The sequence below is a fragment of the Hordeum vulgare genome, chromosome 3H, assembly GCF_904849725.1.
Source record: "Hordeum vulgare subsp. vulgare chromosome 3H, MorexV3_pseudomolecules_assembly, whole genome shotgun sequence".
Classification (NCBI taxonomy): Eukaryota; Viridiplantae; Streptophyta; class Magnoliopsida; order Poales; family Poaceae; genus Hordeum; species Hordeum vulgare.
Genome location: NC_058520.1, coordinates 102,531,032 through 102,556,131, shown reverse-complemented (window position 1 = coordinate 102,556,131; position 25,100 = coordinate 102,531,032). Strand labels below are relative to the sequence as shown.

Here is a 25,100-nt window from a genome sequence, read left to right as displayed (position 1 = left end):
GTATCACCGCTTCCTTGTTCGTTGTTCCCTCTGATGTGGAAAGATGGCAGTAGAAGTCTGTCACCATATGTTCCATATCCTCGGCATCCTCCACCGTAGTGCCATCCTCCCTCATGACCGATTTGATTTGATTTTTCCGTCGTCGTTTGCTTGCGTGTAAGTGAAAAAAATTGGTGTTCTTGTCCCCCGCGGCAAGCCAGGATATACGTGCCCCCTGTCGCCACATTATTTCCTCCCGGTGATACAATTTAACAAGGCGATCCCTGATTTTTACTTCAATGCAGGTCGGCTCAGTCCGCCCGGGGTCAGCCTGAAGGTTTGCAAGCTCCACATTCATTCATTTGATCCCTGTTCGGACATTCCCAAAAGTGGTTTTATCCAATCGCTCAAGTCCATTTGACATAGCACCAATTTTCGCCCGTAGGCCAGCAATTGTCGTTGCACCCAGTCCCTGCTAGTGTTGTTGTATCACCTCTTGGAAGCCCTCGTGGGACTCCCACATCATCTCATACCTGAATGGTTTTTGATGGCGCTGCTGACCGCTTGTGTCAGGCTCGGTCTGAAGCAAGATTGGAGTATGATCAGAAGTGGCACCCACTTTGTGCGAGAGTTCCGCTTGCGGGTAAATAATGTACCATTCGCCGCAACCCAGTGCTCTATCGAGTCATACACGGGTATACGTTCCTCCAACAACCCTCCTTTCGAACGTCCACTTTGGCCCTGAAAAAACAAGCTGAGTCAACCGGTATACATCTATGGCGTCCCGGAAGCCAAGCACCTGTGTCATACTACGGTGGCTTGCTCCATCATACTCTTCTAGTCATAAGACTTCGTTGAAGTCCCCGGTGCATAACCTGTTGGAAATATGCCCTAGAGGCAATAATAAATTAGTTATTATTATATTTCCTTGTTCATGATAATCGTTTATTATCCATGCTATAATTGTATTGATTGGAAACACAGTGCATGTGTGGATACATAGACAAAACACTGTCCCTAGTAAGCCTCTAGTTGACTAGCTCGTTGATCAAAGATGGTCAAGGTTTCCTGACCATAGGCAAGTGTTGTCACTTGATAACGGGATCACATCATTAGGAGAATCATGTGATGGACTAGACCCAAACTAATAGACGTAGCATGTTGATCGTGTCATCTTGTTGCTACTGTTTTCTACGTCTCAAGTATTTGTTCCTATGACCATGAGATCATATAACTCACTGACACCGGAGGAATGCTTTGTGTGTATCAAACGTCGCAACGTAACTGGGTGACTATAAAGATGCTCTACAGGTATCTCCGAAGGTGTTCGTTGAGTTAGTATGGATCGAGACTGGGATTTGTCACTCCGTGTGACGGAGAGGTATCTCGGGGCCCACTCGGTAATACAACATCACACACAAGCCTTGCAAGCAATGTGACTTAGTGTAAGTTGCGGGATCTTGTATTACGGAACGAGTAAAGAGACTTGCCGGTAAACGAGATTGAAATAGGTAAGCGGATACTGACGATCGAATCTCGGGCAAGTAACATACCGAAGGACAAAGGGAATGACATACGGGATTATATGAATCCTTGGCACTGAGGTTCAAACGATAAGATCTTCGTAGAATATGTAGGATCCAATATGGGCATCCAGGTCCCGCTATTGGATATTGACCGAGGAGTCACTCGGGTCATGTCTACATAGTTCTCGAACCCGCAGGGTCTGCACACTTAAGGTTCGATGTTGTTTTATGCGTATTTGAGTTATATGGTTGGTTACCGAATGTTGTTCGGAGTCCCGGATGAGATCACAGACGTCACGAGGTTTCCGGAATGGTCCGGAAATGAAGATTGATATATAGGATGACTTCATTTGGTTACCGGAAGGTTTTCGGGCATTACCGGTAATGTACCGGGAATGACGAATGGGTTCCGGATCTTCACCGGGAGGGGGGACCACCCACCCGGGAGGTCCCAAGGACCTTGGGGGTGGCGCACCAAGTAGGTGGGGTCATCCCAAGGCTGTCTTGCGCAAGAGAAAGAAAAACCAAAAGAAGAGAAAGAAAAAAAAGGAAAGGTGGGAAAAGAGAGAAGGACCCCACCTTCCAATCCTAGTTGGACTAGGATTGGAGGAGGACTCCTCCTCCCCTTGGTGGCGCAGCCCTTGGGGCTCCTTGAGCCTGAAGGCAAGCCTCCCCTCCCTCCTCCTATATATATGGAGAAATTAGGGCTGATTTGAGACAACTTTTTCAAGGCAGCCCGACCACATACCTCCACGGTTTTACCTCTAGATCGCGTCTCTACGGAGCTCGGGCGGATCCCTGCCGAGATTAGATCATCACCAACCTCCGGAGCGCCGTCACGCTGCCGAAGAACTCATCTACCTCTCCGTCTCTCTTGCTGGATCAAGAAGGCCGAGATCATCGTCGAGCTGTACGTGTGCTGAACGCGGAGGTGCCGTCCGTTCGGCACTAGATCATGGGACGGATCGCGGGACGGTTCGTGGGACGGTTCGCGGGGCGGATCGAGGGACGTGAGGACGTTCCACTACATCAACCGTGTTCACTAACGCTTCTGCTGTGCGATCCACAAGGGTACGTAGATCGGAAATCCCCTCTTGTAGATGGACATCACCATGATAGGTCTTCGTGCGCGTAGGAAAATTTTTGTTTCCCATGCGATGTTCCCCAACAGTGGCATCATGAGCTAGGTTCATGCATAGATGTAATCTCGAGTAGAACACAAAAGTTTTTGTGGGCGGTGATGTGCGTCTTGCTGCCCTCCTTAGTCTTTTCTTGATTATGCGGTATTGTTGGATTGAAGCGGCTTGGACCGACATTACTCGTACGCTTACGAGAGACTGGTTTCATCGCTACGAGTAACTCCGTTGCTCAAAGATGACTGGCAGTGTCGGTTTCTCCAACTTTATTTGAATCGGATTTGACCGAGGAGGTCCTTGGATGAGGTTAAATAGCAATTCATACATCTCCGTTGTGGTGTTTGCGTAAGTAAGATGCGATCCTACTAGATACCCATGGTCACCACGTAAAACATGCAACAACAATTAGAGGACGTCTAACTTGTTTTTGCAGGGTATGCTTGTGATGTGATATGGCCAACGATGTGATGTGATATATTGGATGTATGAGATGATCATGTTGTAATAGTTAATATCGACTTGCACGTCGACGGTACGGCAACCGGCAGGAGCCATAGGGTTGTCTTTAAACTAACATTTGTGCTTGCAGATGCGTTTACTATATTGCTAGGACGTAGCTTTAGTAGTAATAGCATGAGTAGCACGACAACCCCGATGGCGACACGTTGATGGAGATCATGGTGTGACGCCGGTGACAAGAAGATCGTGCCGGTGCTTTGGTGATGGAGATCAAGAAGCACATGATGATGGCCATATCATGTCACTTATGAAATGCATGTGATGTTAATCCTTTATGCACCTTAGCTTCCTTAGAACGACGGTAGCATTATGAGGTGATCTCTCACTAAAATTTCAAGACGAAATTGTGTTCTCCCCGACTGTGCACCGTTGCGACAGTTCTTCGTTTCGAGACACCACGTGATGATCGGGTGTGATAGACTCAACATTCACATACAACGCGTGCAAAACAGTTGCACATGCGGAACACTCGGGTTAAGCTTGACGAGCCTAGCATGTGCAGACATGGCCTCGGAACACATGAGACCGAAAGGTCGAGCATGAATCGTATAGTTGATATAATTAGCATATAGATGCTTACCACTGAAACTATTCTCGACTCACGTGATGATCGGACTTGAGATAGTGGATTTGGATCATGTACCACTCAAATGACTAGAGAGATGTACTTTTTGAGTGGGAGTCCTCCTCCCTTTGGTGGCGCAGCCCTTGGGGCTCCTTGAGCCTCAAGGCAAGCCTCCCCTCCCTCCTCCTATATATATGGAGCAATTAGGGCTGATTTGAGACAACTTTTTCAAGGCAGCCCAACCACATACCTCCACGGTTTTACCTCTAGATCGCGTCTCTGCGGAGCTCGGGCGGAGCCCTGCCGAGATTAGATCATCACCAACCTCCGGAGCGCCGTCACGCTGCCGGAGAACTCATCTACCTCTCCGTCTCTCTTGCTGGATCAAGAAGGCCGAGATCATCGTCGAGCTGTACGTGTGCTGAACGCGGAGGTGTCGTCCGTTCGGCACTAGATCGTGGGACGGATCGCGGGACGGTTCGTGGGACGGTTCGTGGGGCGGATCGAGGGACGTGAGGACGTTCCACTACATCAACCGTGTTCACTAACGCTTCTGTTGTGCGATCTACAAGGGTACGTAGATCGGAAATCCCCTCTCGTAGATGGACATCACCATGATAGGTCTTCGTGCGCGTAGGAAAATTTTTGTTTCCCATGCGACGTTCCCCAACATAACCATGGACGATCACTAGCGGAGGCTAAGGATCGAAGAAGATCCCAGGTTCTGCCTCTTTCACTAACTCTGGCTTCCCCATAGACGACCGTCATTCTCCACTCGGGTGCACCCGGCATAGTAACCAAAGCATCAATGTGATAATCAGAGTAGGCAAAGGTTTGAAACTTTATTGCATTATTCCAAAAGATGCCAATTCCACCACTCCTTCCAGAACTACTAACCGCATATGCAAAATCATAACCTAGTGTACTTGCTAAGCTTTCTACTCGAACTCGAGGAAGTTGACTTTCCACAATGCACAACACTAGCGGAGCATATTGCCTCGCTAAACCGCGAAGCTCGCGAACTGTCTAGGGTCTGTCAGCCCCGCGACAGTTCCAGCAGAGTATACTCATTGAGCCCGGCGGTGCTCCTCGCAGGAGCCCGCCAACTCGCTCTGTTAGTTCGTCATTTTTTAGGGTGACATTCCCTTCTTCAGCTTCTTCATGTCCCGTGGTGAGACGTATGCATATGGAGGCGGCGGAACTTGCCCCGACACCGAAGTATCCTGTGGTATAGTGGCTTGGTTCTGATCGCTTCCCCTGCTCCGACCGGCTCCTTCCCCGGAGGTGTAACATCAGAAAGGTCAAGCCTTTTCTTTGCCAACGACTCAGCAGGAGCTGGTTGTTCTTTACCCTTGTCCTCCTGCTCAATCGGATCTGTTTTCATGGGGCTATCGGCTGTGTCATCAAGGTTATCATTGTCACTCATCCCCGCCTCTTGTGAAGAGTGTTTCCTGGCTCCATTAGCAGCTCCATTAGTTGTTCTAGATCCATGTGCTCCCCCTCCTCTCCCACGGCGTGCACCTCTGTTGCCTGGAGGGTTGGAGTAGTTGTTCTGGCTAAACTGATTCGATGGGAGGCTTCTTCCGGTAGCTACCATCCACTTCCCGTACTCAACCTCGTCAAGGCCATGGATGCCATTGCCACACTCTTCGAGTATGTGCCCCATTATGCCACACACCTCACAAAAGAACGCAATCTTCTCATTTTGTTGCAGATGTACCAGCCTTTTGTATCCTCACCCTAATCATGCATTTTTGTTGCAGATGTTCGTGAGGTATGGCCACAAACCATACGGCCCAGAGACCCCGCACCCGCACCCCCATGGCCCACCTCAAGGCAGTTTGCATCACTGGATTCTTCGGTCACAAAGACCAGCTGGAGCTGGCACTATATTATATGTCCTCGCCAACTCCCCCGCGCTCGAATCCATGGAGGTTGACCCAACAGTGGTGCTACTCGATCCAACAGACCAAGCGTTGTACCTTCCAGAGGACAACGTGTTTCAGGACGGCTATAAGATTGCCACAATGTTTCTCTGTGAGGCCGACCATCGCCATGTTGTGGAGGTCGTCTCCATTTGTCCTTGTACCAACATTCTCATGTCTTTGCATAAACGCATCTTGTTGTCTCATCGGCTCTTAAGATCGGGATGAGTTGAATAAGTGTTTAATTCGGCTGTTACGTTGCATCATATTTTGTTGTAACTGCTATTTATATTTCTCTTCTGGATTTGTGCTGGAAATATAACTGTTTCGTGCTAATTTTTTGCACTTCTGGCCGATTTTATTGTTTATCTGTTAGTGGTATGATGAATGAGTTCACTATTACGATCTGTGCGTACTCTATGGGATAGTCACTAGCGTCGGATTACCATTATGGCAAGTCTGATGTAACCTACTCCCTCTGTACCATAATATTTGTTGTTGGAAAGAACTAATCTAGTTCTCCTCAACAAGTATTTAGGAACAGACGGAGTATAATGCTTAGCTGTGCAAAATAGACTTTTATGGCAGAGGTGAAGGATGGCTTTGGCTGCCGGGAGCTGGGGTTGTGTGGCAATGTGCTGACGTGTCAGCAGATGTTAATTGGTTGCCTTCATTTCATCAAGTTCTATATGGTGATGTTTGGTTACATGCGTTTGTGCTTCAGGGATAAGCAAATATAAAAGCACAGCTGTTTGGCTACATGCAACTAGTTATTCTGCTCACCCCTTTCAAATATGATGGCCTTACCACCTCTTTTGCGGCAATGCAAACGATCAGATCACACAAGAAGAACACTATGCGAATACAATCCACGGAACAACTTTGCAAAAAGGATGGTTGTGCCAAAAGCACCGTACACCATAATACCATACACGAGTCCAATTGGGATAGAAGTAGTTCTAAATTTTCTGCTTAATCAAGTAAAAAAGCTTGTCACATGCACTGCCTGTTCTGTCCTGCCAAAGCAGCAGCCTAACAATCACAGGGCCCTCCACTTGTAATCAAAGCCATACAGATAATATGAAGACAAATGCAGCTAGCGGTAGAACACGAAACATCTATGGCTCGACGGTAGTCACTTGCTGCCATTCGCCATCCACAGCTTCTTTCCACAGGGTCACGTTGTTGTTGCCATCAGAGACCGCCAGTATGTTTCCTGTCAGCGACCACGACACCCTCCAAACAGGGGTTCTGAAATCGTTCAGAACTCTTCCTTCCCATTGCTCACCTTCTTTCGGCGCGGTCCAGATGACAACAGTTCCGTCCTGGGAGGCGCTGGCGATTGTGGACTTTGGGAGGCCTAGGTTTGGAGCCCAGGCGACATCTCTCACCCAGTCCCTGTGCATCTGAAGGGCTGGGAAACAGTCCATCCTCCAACTCCCGTTGGTGAGCTTCCACACCTTGACTGTGTTGTCACAACCACCAGAAGCAAGTTTCTGAACATACTCAAACTGCCCCGAAGGCCCTGGGCTGATTAGGGCACCCGGGGCCATCGCCGGAGCCCATGAGACAGAGGTCACACCCACTGGATGAGCCTGATCGATGCGCGTCGTCTCCCATCCTCCATCAGAACGAACTGTGAAGACTGAAATGTTCCCATCAGATGAACCACAAGCCAAGCAGAGGCCAAGTTCATGAGGCGCCCAAGCAATGGAATTTACAGAGGACTTGTGCTCAACGAACGTGTGAGCCTGTGCCCACTCATCAGGTTTACCCCCTTCTTTCCATATTATAACCCGCCCATCATAGCTGCAGGATGCAAGCATGGAACCATACTTAGGATGAGCCCAAGCGACTTGCCAAACTGGGCCCTGGTGTCCGCTCAAAGTAGCAAGTTGCTGCTGCGAGGTGCCACTTATGCCAATGATCTTTATTGTGTTATCAGAGGATGCAGTTGCGAGGCGCTTCCCATAGTAATCCATTGCGATGTCATGCACCACATCTTGGTGACCAGTCTCTATCTTATGAGGAGGCATAGTTCCAATCACGTAATGTCAGCTTTAAAGTGTTAACCAACTCTTCTACGTCAACCACCTCAAGCTCCTATCTGTTTTGAGTAATAGGAACCTAACATTTAGAGAACATCAAGTTAAAGAATGAAGCAGAGTAAAATCTAAGCAGTGTATCATTAATTGGAACAAGTAACATCGGTGCATTTGTACAACATAAGGAGCTGGGTCTGTTTCATTTTACAGTTACATGTTATAACTTGAAATAATCTTGATGTTACAGTTATAAGTCCAACAATTTTGACACACAAGATCAACACACTAATTTGCTACCAGCATGTCAATACAACATTGTTTACAAAATGAATCATTTGACTCCTTATAAGACTGATAATTGTGACTATCTGACTAATGCTCACATATCATCTACACAAAATTAGGCTAATAAACAAGGAATTCTGGAAACAATATTACCAATATAGTACTCACAACCAAGAAAAAGAGGTTTAGACACCCTCAGCAGATAGAGATATGCTAAACTTAGCTCACATCTCTTGCAGTATACATGCATGGCATGAAATGGTATTACTATAAAACAATGGCCAGCTAGTTGAGTAATAGATTTTGTTCACTTGAACATCTTATGACAAAGGAGGAGGGAGCAGTAAGACGGTGGCACTAGAACTATAACATCAGTCACAGTAATTAAGAATTAAGAAGACAGTATCCTCAATTCCACGACCTTTTAGTCGTAAGAACTTCATGTGCTAATTGTATAATCAGGTGCTGCATAACATAAGGTGTCCACATACCATAACATAAAGAGTAGAACAAATAAATCTCACACATACAGACGCACATAGATCTTTTTTTAATCCATAGAGAAAAGAAAGTCACCCAATACCATATATTTCAGCCCATCTCCCCTCACCCAATCAAAGAAAATAAATCTCCCCTCGCAACAAAAAAAAATCTCCTCTTCTATCCCTCGTAGATCAAATCTACACAGGATGAATAAAAGCAAGCATGAAAAAATGCATCACGCTTTCTGCAGCTTAAGAATCATCGACACGTGAAAGATTGATCTATGAAAACGCATTGGAGTGAGGGTTCAAAATCAATAGAGAAAATCAAGATTGAGGGGGAACACACAGCCACAAAATAAAATGAACAAAATGTGCAAATTTAGAGCTTGTTTGGGACTGCTCTGCTCCTTAAAATTCAACTCTGCTCCAGAAAACACAAGCCAAACGGGGTAGCTCCACGATATGCTGCTCCACAAAAAAACTAGAATCTGGGGTACAACTTCAAAGTTTTTATGAAGCTCCTAAGAGGGTGCTCCAAAAAACTCTAGAAGCTGGAGTTGGGGGGAAATTACCCACCACTGCCACTAGTAAGTGGATACCCCTTCATTTCTTTCCCCTCAACCAATCAAATAGATTCTTTCCACCAAATTATCTATTCTTGAAGCTGGAGCTAGATAGAAGCCAAACATTCTCTTGATAGTGCTATAGCTTCTGTATGAAACTGCTTCAAAATGAATTTGATAAAGTGAAGCTAATTTTGGTGAATTGAAGCAGTCCCAAACAGGCCCTTAATCTACGAATCCATGGGCAAGACCCGCTCTAGCAAGCACAGCCGCCTACACTCCTTGAAGCAGAGGACGAGGGACAGAGGAGACGGACGCACTGGTGGAGGAGCACACCTGAGAAGTGGACGGAGGAGGCAAAGGGAGAGGCAGCGCTGGTGGCCTGATCCAAATCTGATTAATGGGAGGAGAGAAGAGGAGCTTCACGGGGGAGTAGGGGATAAAGTGGGCACCGACTGTAGGGCCGTAGGGGTAAAGTGATGGCATTTTCAAAGTATAGCAGGAGAGAAAACGATTTCTGACATGGGCCTTGGTGGGCCAGCCGGCGTGGATCCAGAGGAGCGCGTGCGGAGAGGATTGCCGCTGCGCGCGCAGTGAGTTAGTAATCGTCATATTTGCTGTATGAGGTGTGACTGTGGAGATAAATGTCTGAAATATCCCTAAGAGCTGAGAGATTGGTTGCACGTTGTTTAATGATAATTATGACATTACATATTGAATTAGAAAATTAATAAGACCTAATTGAATAATTATCAACAGTTTTTTTGACATAAGCAACACCATATTTTTATAAGGATCAATATGTAGCACACAACTTTTTGCAGAATGAACTAGCGATTGAACCCAAATATTTCATCACTCGTCAATACATCAGTGCATTACCAAACACTTGCTAATGCACATATTGCAGAATAAAGGTTTCAAGAAAATAAGCTAATTACCAAACACTTGTTAATGCACATATTTCTGCCAAACACTTGTTAATGCACATATTTCTGCCAAATAAGAGGGCATGACCACCAGTCCACCACCAGCAGCAGAGCATGACCAGCAGTAAAGAGGAGAAGGGAGGCAGGGCTCGACGGGGATCACGGGGCTCACCTGCCTGAGAGAACAAGAGCCGGCGGCGGCGCGAGGAGGTCGGAGGAGAGCGGCCGGCGGCGCGAGATCCACGGCGCGAGGAGGGGCGCGAGGTCCACGGCGCGAGGAGGTCAGAGGCCAGCGGCCGGCGGCGCGCGGACGGGGATCACGGCAGCGGATGGGGGCGGGGGCGGAGGCGCCGGCGGCGCCGGCGGCGCACCGGCCGTGACGACAAGCACCTGGCGGCGGCGTGGGGTACCCTAATCGCCAGAGAAGGAGGAAACGAGCGTGAGATCTGTCGAGCTGGGTGAATCGGGCCTGATCCTGTGGATCGATTGGATGGCAAAGGTGGGTAATTTCAGCCGAACTTCAGGGGTATGTTAGAAGAGCCACGCACCTCCGCGGCTGATTTCTCTGGTAGGCCTTGTTCGGCTGTCCAAGTGGATTGAATTGGATTGAAGGGAAATGGGGTGAAATTTGTACTAGATGGTATTTAATTTTTGTCAATCCATATCAATTTCTCTCATTTTCATTGAAACCGAACAAAACCATAGGCATACTTTGGGCCATACCTGGCCAAACGGGCCATGCCTGACGGGCCGGCCCGACTGCCCGCAGGCCAGGCACGACACGGGCCGGGCCCGACACGATTTAAACGAGTTGTGTCAGTCACGCGGCACGTCTCGGGTCGTGTCTGGGCCTGGAGGCTGGGCACGCGGGCCAGCACGACACGGCCCGTTTAACATTTTTATTTTGTATTTTTATTATATATATGTGTGTGAGATAAAAATAAAGCCCAATAAGTTAATATTAACCACAAAACAGCCCAAAATATCAAAATCGGCCCAAATAATAGCCGAACAAGCCGAAATCGGCCCAAATAGCGGCCTAAAATGTTAAAATCCTGACATGGCCCTTATACTGCCCTTGCCAAGTAGAAGGGCAGTTCTTCCACTCCCACTACATGCAGTCTATGCTGCCAAGCATCCCTGGGAAGTCCCTGCTCGCATTCATCGTCAACAAACGGGATGTATCTTCAGGAGTCGGCTCTCCCAAGTACTCAGGGCCAAACACAGCAATAACAGTCTTGCAGAACTTATACACGGACTCTAGGCATGTAGACTCGCTACTACGGACGTACTCATCAATGAGATCACCGGGCACTCCGTATGCAAGCATTCGGATGGCGGCAGTGCATTTCTGATAAGAGGAGAAACCAATCTTTCCAACGGCATCTTCTTTGCACTCGAAATAGTCATCGTAGCCGACCACCCCCTCTCTAATACGGTTGAAAAGATGTCTACTCATACGGAAACGACGGCGTAATTAGTCCTTCCAAAGAAGGAGATGCCCACTCTCTCGGTTGCGATTCAACGCAGGAAGGTGGCCCGGAATGGAGCCACAGAACAATGGCCGCTGGCTATTGAGGTGGTGATGGACCAACACGGTAGCCAATATCTCCTCCTCGTCATCGGACGACGAATCGGTGGAGTCGCAAAGGAAATTGTGAAAAAAGAACTCGTCGGCGGAGTCCATTTTGTACCTTGGCAAACTGTCGAACAGCTTGCGGACGTCGACGAAGGAGATGGTCGGCGAAGGGAGTCGCGGCGCGCACAGAGTAGCTAGCTGCCCTGCCGGCGTACGACGAGCGTGACAGTGAGGATCTGGCCGGGGCGGCGAGGCGGCTTCTTGGTCACGGTTACGGTTGTGTCAGGGGGTGGGGTGGGTAGCAGTCGGTTCCCCGGCGGCAAGAGCGTTGCTGAGCGGATGTTGCGGCGCCGGCAGCTCGCAGAGTCACCGTAAAATGGGCGGCGACATCGGCGATGAAGGGGGCGAGGGTTTTTGTTCGATGGGGGGAGGCCAATGTGCCACCGACCAGTGGGCTCGGGGAAGGATAAGGCGAGCACGCGTGCGTCCGTCTTGTGTCCGTTTCGATGCAAATCCGGCTCAAAAATGGGCCGGGAATGGGTCGCCCGCGGACGAAAAGCGGACACACGCGCGTTGGGCCGAATTTTGTGTCCATGCCGACCCAAACGTACGCCAGCGGACGAAATGGGTCGTCCCATTGGAGTTGCTCTAAGGTAGCTGAATCCCGAAATCACTACACATCGAGAGTGGGGGATTAGATTCAACACCGCCCTCATCTCTAGTTCTTGGCTAATCGGTCAATTACATCTGAGATGGGGATTGCGATACTACCTATTTCTCTAGCCGCGGATCCTCGAGTCACGTCCAACGACAGTGGGGCGCAGGCTTCTTCTTTTATTCTTCGTCGTCGCCTTCTTCCTCAGTGTCACCATCAAGAACGATGGGACTTGCACGATCGCCTATCGTCGACGCCATGGACACCATCTGCACCTCATCATCTTCCTCCGCCTGCGCCCTGGCCTTCATTTGCACCTCGTCGTCTTCCTCTGCTGGATCCACCATAGTCCTTGTCGTCCAGTACACCGCAACACTATGGTCATTGGGATGCTTGTACTCCATGTACTTGTCCCACTTGGCCCTCTGTCAAGCGTCACTGGAGTTGGCCTGGTTCACGGCCCAACGAAGGATGTCGACTGACATAGCACCCTTCGATGGGTTAGGAATCATCATCCTCAACTCCTTCGTTGTCGCCTTCTTCACCACAATGTTGGCCTTTTGTGCACTTCAACCATGCTCTTGAAGTTCGAGCACACTTCCATTGTGTCCTTAAACTTCGCGCAGTCACCGATCGAGCACCCGAGGAAGAATGTCCCCCATCCCATGCTGATGGGAAAGGGTTGGGTTGGAGTTGGAGTTCATGGTGAGGGAGAGGTGGTGAAACAAAGAGGTTGAAGAAGAGAGGGGGTGAAAATGAGAGAGTGTTCAAGTGCGGTGCCGGATAAGAAGTGTGGGTAAATATAGGAGCATTAGGTCGATAGGAATGAATGCTCACCTTTGAACTGCGTGTTGTTGATAATGCAGATGGACAAGTGCAAGGAGGTGGTTCCACCATTGGAGAAGGACAAGGAGGTGGTGCTGCCATTGGTGGACATGCGCGGTGCAGTATCACCCCTAAGGCCAAGCGAAGGAACTATGGGCACTACCATGAGAAGGCAGGACCAACCCACTTTTGCAAGGTGATCCTTGATCCGAAGGTGGAGGCTCTACCTTTGCCTCTGGACTTCACAAAGCACTTCCTAGTCGTGCCTATAGAGTTCAGTCTAAAGATGAACATCGACTGCTAATGGAGGGCCACGGTGAAGGTGGTTGACGGCAGGGTCACCCTCGATCAGGGTTGGGCCACCTTCACCGCCGTTCACCATGTCAAGATCAGGTACATGTTGACTTTCAAGTTGCTCACCCCGAACACCACGAAGGTGATCGTCTTCAACGATGATGGCATGGAGGTGGTCACCAAGTGCAAGAAGCACGATGAGGCCTTCGCCGTGACCGCATAAATGACCCCTAGTTCCTAGTTATGTGTTGTGTGTTGTTCGTTTAAGACTATTATGTAATGCGGTATCGTTTAAAACTAATTGTACTATGTTTAAATTTTATGTCTGGTTAATTTTTGATGTGTGCTTAAGTTTGTTCTGGTTTCTCTATTTTTTTGCCTTTGGTAAACTCACCGCATGAGGAGGAGGTTACCGTACTGATGTCCTGGATGTAACCAAACAACCGGACGTGTGTTTCACCTCAAACCATGCCACAACCAAACAACATGCCTTCCGTTTAGGCACATGCAGTCTAGAGGGGATGCAGGCAACCAATCAACATGAAAATGTTGGGTTTTGCCTGCATATGTTCAATCAGGACCAACTGAGACAAGTATGCAAAGTGCCGAAAACAACGCAGGTAACCAAACACGTCCTAATATTTTAAAATCCGTCCTAGCATTAACATCTATTGGTCTACTTGACAATAGCATATACAAGGGGAGAGGAAGAGGGAATCGTACTTTCAGGAGAGGAGGGTTTGCTTTGCTCTGCCGCCGCGTGATATTGCACATAGACCGTGCCTTCTTCCCCTTGTATCCTGAAGATCGAGAGAGGGTGAGATGAATTAGCCGTCCATGCAGATCGAAGGAAGAGAGGGTTGGTGGCACACATGCCAACAATGCAGGAGAGGCAGCAAAAAAGTAAGTCGACGAGACAAGATATGGATCGACGAAGAGGTTTGGTGGTGCAAGATGTGGAACAAGGGAGAGGTCCGACGATGCAAGAGATGGAGCGAGGGAGAGGGCATGCAGCACGCACGATTTGAAGGTAGGGAAAGGGTCGGTGAAGCACCAGAGAGTGAGGGAGGAAGAGGGCCCACAACTCACCTGAGTTTGAGGAAGGAGGAGCTCGAGCGCCGCACATGAGAAGAGCAACGATAGATCTCAGCTGAATATTCGCTAATCGGGGCGAGTGGGTTTTATTCCGGTTGGTTTACCAAATGTTGGAACGAGGCCTAGTAAGAGCATCTCTAGCAGATTCCACAACCGGCCAAGTCATCAAAATTGTTTAAGCTATTGGGGAATGTCGCATGGGAAACAAAAAAATTCCTACGCTCACCAAGATCAATCTATGAAGACTAACATCTATGAGAGGGGGGAGTGCATCTACATACCCTTGTAGATCGCTAAGCGAAAGCGTATATAACGCAGTTGATGTAGTCGAACATCTTTGCGATCCAAATTGTAGTTCATCCCGTGATCTCATCACGATCCGTCCCACGATCCCATGACGATCCATCCCGATCTAGTGCCGAACGGACGACACCTCCGTGTTCAACACACGTATAGCTCGATGACGATCTCCACCTTCTTGATTCAGCAAGAGGGGGCAGAGAGGTAGCTGAGTTCTCCGACAGCCTAACGGTGTGGCGGCAGTAGTGGTGGAGATGATCCTGCACAGCTACGTCGTGCACTACCGAACCTAATCTAGAGGAAGAACGAACTAGAGGGAAGTAGAGGGGGCTGCGCCTTGGATTTCGTGCCATTGCCCTCTCTCCCCTCCACTATATATATGAGGGAGGGGAAGGGGTGGCGCCATAGTGTTTCCCCTAGGGTTGGTCGGTCGTGCCCAAGAAGAGGAGGAGTCCTCCTCCAAGTGGGTTTGGTGGAGGCGCTAGGAGGACTCTTCCTCATAGTCAAACTCCTCCCCTTCTTCACTATTTCGGCTGCATAGGACCACGAGGCTGGCCGCCCAACCTACTAGGGGCTGGTACACCACCTCTTATGCCTATGTGCCCCCCGGAGTGGTTGGCCCCTCCCGATGAACCCCCAGAACCCATTCGTCACTCCCAGAACACTACCGGAAATGCACAAAACTTTTCTGGAGCCCAAATACTCTCTTCCTATATATCAATCTTCGTCTTTGGACCGTTCTGGAACTCCTCGTGACGTCGGGATCTCATCCGTCACTCCGAACAACCTTCGTTCACCAACATACATAACTCAACTATACTGAAACGTCACTAAACCTTAAGTGTGCAGACCCTGCAGGTTCAAGAACTATGCAGACATGACCGAGACAGTCTCCGGTCAATAACCAATAGCGGGAACTGGATGCCCATATTGGTTCCTACATATTCTACGAAGATCTTTATCGGTCGAACCTCTATGTCAAGGATTGAGTTAATCCCGTAAACTATTCCCTTTGTCCATCGGTATGTTACTTGCCCGAGATTCGATCATCGGTATCTCTATACCTAGTTCAGTCTCGTTACCATCAAGTCTCTTTACTCATTCCGTGATACAAAAATCTCATGACTAATTCTTTAGTCACATTGCTTGAAAGCTCATTGTGATGTTGTATTACCGAGTGGGCCCTAAAGATACCTCTCCGTCGTACGGAGTGAAAAATCCATTCTCGATTCACACCAACCCAACAGATACCTTCGGCGATACTTGTAGAGCGCCTTTATAGTCACCCAATTACATTGTGACGTTTGATACACACAAGGCATTCCTCCGGTGCCCGAGAGTTGCATGATCTCATGGTCATAGAAACATATACTTGACATGAAAAAAACAGTAGCGATAAACTGATACGATCATATGCTACGTTCATAGTTTGGGTCTTGTCTCCTAATGATGTGATCCAGCTATCAAATGACAACTCATGTCTATGGCCAGGAAACATTGACCATCTTTGATCAATGAGCTAGTCCTTAGAGGCTCACTAGGGACAGTGTGTTTCCTATGTACCCATACATGTATTTGAGTTTCCAATCAATACAATTCTAGCATGGATAATAACGATTATCATGAACAAGGAAATATAATAATAACTGATTTATTATTGCCTCTAGGACATATTTTTAACATAAGAGCCCCCGTAAATGGAATTTACAGGACAACACGCACCAAGATAGAACAAATCATGTATACATTGCTGGAATCCAACACGGTTTCAAAAACTAGCACATCGCACCATAATTTACAGCACAAGAGTTCGTAATAGAGTTCATCAGTACTACAAGATGCTGCTAACGCGACACATTAATCAGAGACCCTTCAACGAAAATATGTGTGATGCATGACTCACAAACGGTATAGTTCAAGGTTTGTCTCCAATAACGCGAACTGTATGCAGTGACAGATCCATCAAATACGATTTAGAAAATAGTTATGTGTGTGATCGACGGCACACAGTTGACCCACACAAATTGTTTGTGATGGGACAAAATAACGCATACAGTTAACTTAATACAAGTTGGTGCGATGTACGTCATACAATTTAACCGGATAAACTATTTGCGATGACATAAAATAACACAAACGGTTAGCATAATACAAGTGTGTGCAATCTACGGCATATAGCTCACCCAGATAAACTGTTTGCAATGATCCAAAATAACACAAGCGGTTAGCATAATACAAGTGTGTGCGACATACAACATACAGTTCACCCAAATAAACTATTTGCAATGAGATAAAATAACACAAACGATTAACATAATACAAATATCTGGGATGTACGACATACAGTTCACCCGGATAAACTGTTTGTGGTAATATAAAATAACACAAATGATCACCCAGATCAAGATGTGTGGGATATACGACAAACACGTTTCTCGGATGAACTGTTTGCGAGGTGTCAAAATAATCAAATGTTTGCTCAAATCAAGCTGTGTGTGATATACATCATACATATCACTCGGATGAACTGTGTACGATTATCCCAAATAACAGAAACGATTCCGCAAGATAAATGCTTATAAATACAAGACACATAACTGATGCAATGGTACGCAAGATTTTGGTAGGAATTATTTATTTAAATTAATTAAATGCAAATCCATGCTATTTCGGTGCCCAAAGCGCACTCTCTCCTCTTTATTGTTATGTGATACGTCTCCAACGTATCTATATTTTTTGATGGTTTCATGCTATTATCTTATCAAACTTTGGATGTTTTGCATGCCTTTTATATATTTTTTGGGACTAACCTATTAACTCAGTGCCAAGTGTCAGTTCCTATTTATTCCATGTTTTTAACCCCTTTAAGAGGAGATTTTGAAACGGAGTCCAAACGGAATAAAATCCCCGAAAAGATTTTTTCCGTAACGGAAGAAGAACAGCAGAATTGAGAGGCAAGGAAGGGGGGCCCACGGGCCCCACAAGCCCCCACCCCGCGGCCAGGGGGAGGCCGCGGCCCTCAGGCTTGTGGGCCCCCTGGACACCCTTGGCCCTAGGGGTTGCGCCTATATATTCTCTAAAAATCCCAAAAAAATCAGGAGATCATCGAAAATACTTTTCCGCCGCCGCAAGCATCTGTCTCCGCAAGATCCCATCTAGGGCACGTTCTGGTGCCCTGCCGGAGGGGGGATTCGGATACGGAAGGCTTCTTCATCAACACCATGACCTCTCCGATGATGCGTGAGTAGTTAACCATCGACCTACGGGTCCATAGCTAGTAACTAGATGGCTTATTCTCTCTCTTGGATCTTCAATACAAAGTTCTCCATGATCTTCATGGAGATCTATCCGATGTAATCTTCTTTTGTGGTGTGTTTGTTGAGATCCGATGAATTGTGGATTTATGGTCAGATTATCTATGAATCTTATTTGAGTTTTTTCTGATCTCTCTTATGCATGATTTCATATCCTTCTAATTCTCTTTAAGTTGTGGGTTTTGTTTGGCCAACTAGATCTATGATTATTGCAATGGGAGAAGTGCTTGGTTTTGGGTTCATACTGTGCGGTGACCTCACCCAGTGACAGAAAGGGTAGCGAGGCACGCATCGTGTTGTTGCCATCAAGAGTAAAAAGATGGGGTTTTCATCATTGGTTTGAGATTATCCCTCTACATCATGTCATCTTGCTTAAGGCGTTACTCTGTTCGTCATGAACTCAATACACTAGATGCATGCTGGATAGCGGTCGATGTGTGGAGTAATAGTAGTAGATGCAGAAAGTATCGGTCTACTTGTCTCGGACATGATGCCTATATGTATGATCATTGCCTTAGATATCGTCATGACTTTGCGCGGTTCTATCAATTGCTCGACAGTATTTTGTTTACCCACCGTGATATTTGCTATTTTAAGAGAAGCCTCTAGTGAACACTATGGCCCACGGATCTACTCCACACCATATTTTCAGCCTTACACTTTTTACTTCGTTGCACTTTCCGCTTTCAGATCTCACTTTGCAAACAATCTTGAAGGGATTGACAACCCCTTTGAAGCGTTGGGTGCAAGCTCGTTTGTGTTTGCGCAAGTACTCTAGACTTGACGAGACCCTCCTACTGGATCGATACCTTGGTTCTCAAACTGAGGGAAATACTTACTGCTCCTGTGATGCATCACCCTTTCCTCTTGAAGGGAAAACCCAACGCAAGCTCAAGAGACGAGAGAAGGATCTCTGGCACCACTGCCGGGGAACGACTTTTGTTGACGTAGCAGAAGGATTTCTGGCGCCGTTGCCGGGGAGGAAGATCAAGTCAAGAACTCATCCAAGTAGGTGTCGCAAACTCATCTCTTGCATTTACTTTGTTTGCTAGTTGCCTCTCGTTTCCTCTCCCCCACTTCACCAATTTGCCTTTTTCGTTTGCCTTTTTCGTTTGCCTTTTTCGTTCGCCTTTTTCTCGCTTGCTCTTTGTTCGCTCGTGTGCTTGCTTGCTTGCCGAAGTCACCATGAATGAAAACACCAAACTTTGTGACTTCTCGAATACTAATAATAATGATTTTATTAGTACTCCGATTGCTGCCGCCACTAGTGCGGAATCATGCGAAATCAATGCCGTCTTGCTGAATCTTGTTATGAAAGAGCAATTCTCCGGCCTTCCTAGTGAAGATGCCGCATCCCATCTCAATACCTTCATTGAGATTTGCAATATGCAAAAGAAAAAATATGTGGATAATGACGTGATTAAATTGAAGCTTTTTTCCTTTCTCGTTGCGAGATCGCGCAAAAACTTGGTTTTCTTCTTTGCCCCAAAATAGTATCGATTCTTGGGATAAGTGCAAAGATGCTTATATATCCAAGTATTTTCCGCCGGCTAAGATTATCTCTCTCCGTAATGATATCATGAATTTCAAGCAACTTGATCATGAACATGTTGCATAATCTTCGGAGAGAATGAAATTAATGATTATAAATTGTCCCGCTCATGGCTTGAGTCTTTGGATGATTATTCAGATCTTTTACGCTGGCTTGAATTTCGCTTCTAGAAATATCTTGGACTCCGCCTCAGGTGGAACGTTCATGGAAATCACGTTAGGGGAAGCCACAAAGCTCTTGGACAGCATCATGACGAACTACTCTGAGTGGCACACTCAAAGGTCACCTACTAGTAAGAAGGTACACGCTATAGAAGAAATTAACTCGTTGAGTGCTAAGATGGACAAGTTAATGAATTTGGTTGCTAGTAGAAGTGCTCCTTTGGATCCTAATGATATGCCCTTGTCTTCTTTGATTGAGAGTAGCAACGCTAGCTTGGACGTTAATTTTGTTGGTAGGAATAACTTTGGCAACAACAATGATTTTAGAGGAAACTATGTTCCTAGGCCTTTTCCTAGTAACTCCTCTTAATAATTTTGGCAAATCCTACAACAATACTCATGGAAATTACAATAGAGTACCCTATGATCTAGAGAGTAATATCAAAGAGTTCATCAACTCTCAAAAGATTTTCAATGCGTCCATAGAGGAAAAGCTACTGAAAATTGACGATTTGGGTAAGAGCGTTGATAGAATGTCTAGTGGTGTTGATGATTTTAAAGTTAGATGTGCTCCTCCCAAAATCAACATGGATGAAACTTTGAAAGCTATGCGTGTTTCCATGATTGAGAGCCAAGAAAGAACCGCCCAAATTCGTGCTAGACATGAATGGCTTAAAAAGGCGTGTTCTCGTGATAAGAATCACGAAGATCTTAAAGTGCTTGGTGTGACTCCCATTGAATCTTTGTTTTCTTGTGTCAAACCTAATGATTATGGGGCTGGATATGAATCCACTTTGGTTGAGAAGTGCCCCAATGATTCGGAGTCCATCTATCTTGATGCTAAAAGCATTGAAAGTGGAGTAGAAGATGTAAAAACTTTGAGTAGTAATGAAATTACTACTGTGGATTTCAAGGAATTCAATTATGATAGTTGCTCCTTGATAGAATGCATTTCTTTGATGCAATCCATGTTAAACTCTCCACACGCTTATAGCCAAAACAAGGCCTTTACCGATCATATCGTCGAAGCTATGCTAAAATCACTTGAAGAGAAACTTGAATTGGAAGTCTCTATCCCTAGAAAGCTTCATGATGAGTGAAAACCTACCATCAAAATCAAAATCAAAAACTATGAATGCAATCCTTTGTGTGATTTGGGTGCTAGTGTTTCTGCGATTCCAAAGTCTTTATGTGATGTTCTGGGTTTTAATGAGATTGAAGAGTGTTCTCTTAATTTGCATCTTGCTGATTCTACTCTCAAGAAACCCATGGGAAGGATCAATGATGTTCTTATTGTTGCAAATAGGAACTATGTACCCGTGGATTTCATTGTGCTTGACATTGATTGCAATCCGCCATGCCCTATTATTCTTGGTAGACCTTTCCTAAGGACTATCGGTGCTATCATCGATATGAAGGAAGGGAATATTAGATTTCAATTTCCTTTAAGGAAGGGCATGGACTACTTTCCTAGAAATAAAATAAGATTGCCTTATGAATCCATGATGAGGGCCACTTATGGTTTGAGCACCAAAGACGACGATACGTGATTCTGTCGCTTTTATGCCTAGCTAAGGGCGTTAAAAAATAGTGCTTGTTGGGAGGCAACCCAATGAATTTATATTTTTCTTCCTGTTTTGTTGCGTCCACACCATCATAATTCTGTTGTGATTGTGTTTTTTGTGTTTATTTTTGTGTTGAGCCAAGCAAAACCTTTATGACTAGTCTTGGTAATGGTTGTTTGATCCTGCTGGAAAAAGACAGAAACTTTTTGCTCACGAGATGATTTTTCATTTTTATTCAGAAAGATCTTTTGAGTTGATTCTTTTTGCTTCTGGTTGATATGCCTTTTGCCCAGGAATTCGTAATTTTTCAGATTTTTTGAGGTACCAGAAGTATACGAAGTATACAGATTGCTACAAACTGGTCTGTTTTTGATAGATTTTTGTTTTTGTTGAGTTGGTTGCTTGTTTTGATGAAACTATGGTTAGTATCGGGGGTACTAGCCATGGAAAAGTGAGAATACAGTATCCCAACACCAATATAGATGGAATTCAAGTTTGCTACAGTACCAAAAGAAGTGGTAGTTTGTTTTCTTGTGCTAATGTTATCACAAGTTTCTGTTGAAGTTTTGTGTTGTGAAGTTTTCAAGTTTTGGGTGATGTTCTCATGGACGATGAGATAAGGAGTGGAAAGAGCTCAAGCTTGGGGATTCCCAAGGCATCCCAAGCCAAATTCCAGGACACCAACAAGCCTAAGCTTGGGGATGGCCCGGGAAGGCATCCCCTCTTTCGTTTTCAATCCATCGGTAACATTACTTGGAGCTATATTTTTATTCACCACATGATATGTGTTTTGCTTGGAGCGACTTGTATCTTAGGAGTCTTTTCTTTTTGTTGTGTCACAATCATCCTTGCTACACACCTTTTTGACGGAGAGAGACATGCAATCATCGTGATTTTGCTAGAATGCTCATAGTGCTTCACTTATATCTTTTGAGTTAGATACTTTTGCTCTATGTGCTTCACTTATATCTTTTAGAGCACGGCGATGCCTGACTTGGTAGTTGGCTTATGCTGTGAAAGTAGTCCCAAATGTGATAGGTACCGAAAGAGGATGCAAAAACCTCCATCTTCATGTGCATTGAGTAGAAAGATAAGTTTTGATTCCTCTCAATTAGTTTTGAGACGTGGATTTGGTAATATTAAGAGCTATGTTAGTAGGGTGTTGTTAATCTAGAAATACTTGTGTTGAAGTTAGTGATTCCCGTAGCATGCACGTATGGTGAACCGCTATGTTAGGAAGTCAGATCATAATTTATCTATTGATTGTCATCCTTTGTGTTGAGGTCGGGATCACGCGATGGTTAACACCTACAAACCCTTCCTCTCGGAGTATGCATTTAGCACTTTGTTTTGATTACTAATAAAAACTTTCGCAACAAGTATGTGAGTTCTTCATGACTAATGTGAGTCCATGGTGTAGATGCACTTTCACCTTCCACCATTGCTAGCCTCTTTAGTGCCGCGCAATTCTCGGTGGTGCACAAACCCACCATATGACATCCTCAAAACAGCCACCATACCTACCTACTATGGCATTTTCATAGCCATTCCGAGATATATTGCCATGCAACTCCTACCGTCCCGTCTCATGACTTGTGCCATCACTCTCATATTGCCATTGCATGATCGTAAGATAGCTAGCGAGATGTTTCCAATGTCATACGCCATGCTAGATCGTTGCACATCCCGGTACACTGTCGGAGGCATTTCCTATAGAGTCATCATCATTTTGAGCTTTGAGCTGCGAGTAAATAAAAGTGTGATGATCATCATTATTAGAGCATTGTCCCATGTGAGAAAAAAAAAGAGGCCAAAGATCCCAAAAATAAAAATAAAAAAGAAGAGAAAAAAGAGAGGCCTAAGAGCCCAAATGAAAAAAAAGAAAAGAGAGAAAAAGAGAGAAGGGACAATGCTACTATCTTTTTCCACACTTGTGCTTCATAATAGCACCATGTTCTTCATGATTGAGAGCTTCTTGCTTTGTCACTACCATATGCTAGTGGGAATCTTCATTATATAACTTGGCTTGTATATTCCAATGATGGGCTTCCTCAAAATTTCCCCCGGTCTTCGTGAGCAAGCAAGTTGGATGCACACCCACTAATTCTCCTTTTGAGCTTTCACATACTTATAGCTCTAGCGCATCTCTTGTATGGCAATCCCTACTCATTCACATTGATATCTATTAATGGGCATCTCCATAGCCCTTTGATACGCCGAGTCAATGTGATCATCTCCTCCTTTTTTGTCTCACAACCACCACCACACTCTATTCCACTTATAGTGCTATATCCATGGCTCACGCTCATGTATTGCGTGATAGTTACAAAAAACTTGAGAAAGTAAGAGTGCAAAAACAATTACTTGGCTAATACCGGGGTTGTGCATGATTTACATTAGTTGTGTGAGGATGATGGAGCATAGCCAGACTATATGATTTTGTAGGGATAACTTTCCTTGGCCTTGTTATTTTGAAAGTTCATGATTACCTTGCTAGTTTGCTTGAAGTATTATTGTTTTTCATGTCAATAGCAAACTATTGTTTTGAATCTTACGGATCTGAACATTCATGTCACGTGAAAGAAGTTGCAAAGGACAACTATGCTAGGTAGCATTCCACATCAAAAATTCATTCTTTATCACTTCCCTACTCGAGGACGAGCAGGAGTTAAGCTTGGGGATGCTTGATACGTCTTCAACGTATCTATAATTTTTTATGGTTTCATGCTATTATCTTGTCAAACTTTGGATGTTTTGCATGCCTGTTATATATTTTTTGGGACTAACCTATTAACTCAGTGCCAAGTGCCAATTCCTGTTTTTTCCATGTTTTTGACCCCTTTCAGAGGAGATTTTGAAACGGAGTCCAAACGGAATAAAATCCCCGAAAAGATTTTTTCCGTAACGGAAGAAGATGAGGAGACTTGAGAGCCAAGGCAGGGGGCCCTAGGGGCCCCACAAGCCCCCACCCCGCGGCCAGGGGGGAGGCCACGACCCTCAGGCTTGTGGGCCCCCTGGACACCCTTTGCCCTAGGGGTTGCACCTATATATTCCCTAAAAATCCCAAAAAAAAATCAGGAGATCATTGAAAGTACTTTTCCGCCGCCGCAAGCTTCTGTCTCCGCAAGATCCCATCTGGGGCATGTTCTGGTGCCGTGCCGGAGAGGGGATTCGGATACGGAAGGCTTCTTCATCAACACCATGACCTCTCCGATAATGCGTGAGTAGTTCACCATAGACCTACGGGTCCATAACTAGTAAATAGATGGCTTCTTCTCTCTCTTGGATCTTCAATACAAAGTTCTCCATGAACTTCATGGAGATCTATCCGATTTAATCTTCTTTTGCGGTGTGTTTGTCGAGATCCGATGAATTGTGGATTTATGATCAGATTATCTATGAATCTTATTTGAGTTTCTTCTGATCTCTCTTATGCATGATTTCAGATCCTTGTAATTCTCTTCGAGTTGTGGGTTTTGTTTGGCCAACTAGATATATGATTCTTGCAATGGGAGAAGTGCTTGGTTTTGGGTTCATACCGTGCGGTGACCTCACCTAGTGACAGAAGGGGTAGCGAGGCACGCATCGTGTTGTTGCCATCAAGGGTAAAAAGATGGGGTTTTCATCATTGGTTTGAGATTATCCCTCTACATCATGTCATCTTGCTTAAGGCGTTACTTTGTTCGTCATGAACTCAATACACTAGATGCATGCTGGATAGCGGTCGATGTGTGGAGTAAGAGTAGTAGATGCAGAAAGTATCGGTCTACTTGTCTCGGACATGATGCCTATATGTATGATCA

The 25,100-nt window shown here is 45.7% G+C and overlaps 1 protein-coding gene across 1 annotated transcript; it reads right to left on the bottom strand.

Annotated features, from left to right (window-relative positions):
• Positions 1–6,513: 6,513 nt before the first annotated feature.
• Positions 6,514–10,431, bottom strand: LOC123443134 (protein transport protein SEC13 homolog B-like). Its single transcript, XM_045119409.1, has 2 exons — positions 10,130–10,431; positions 6,514–7,777 (listed from the first exon to the last, which is right to left on the bottom strand). The coding sequence occupies exon 2, from the start codon at positions 7,684–7,686 to the stop codon at positions 6,769–6,771; it is 918 nt and encodes a 305-aa protein (XP_044975344.1). The 5' UTR covers positions 7,687–7,777; positions 10,130–10,431; the 3' UTR covers positions 6,514–6,768.
• Positions 10,432–25,100: the final 14,669 nt, after the last annotated feature.

Coding starts and splice junctions, on each gene's coding strand:
- LOC123443134 (XM_045119409.1), bottom strand. CDS start 7,686: ATGCCTCCTCATAAGATAGAGACTGGTCACCAAGATGTGGTGCATGAC.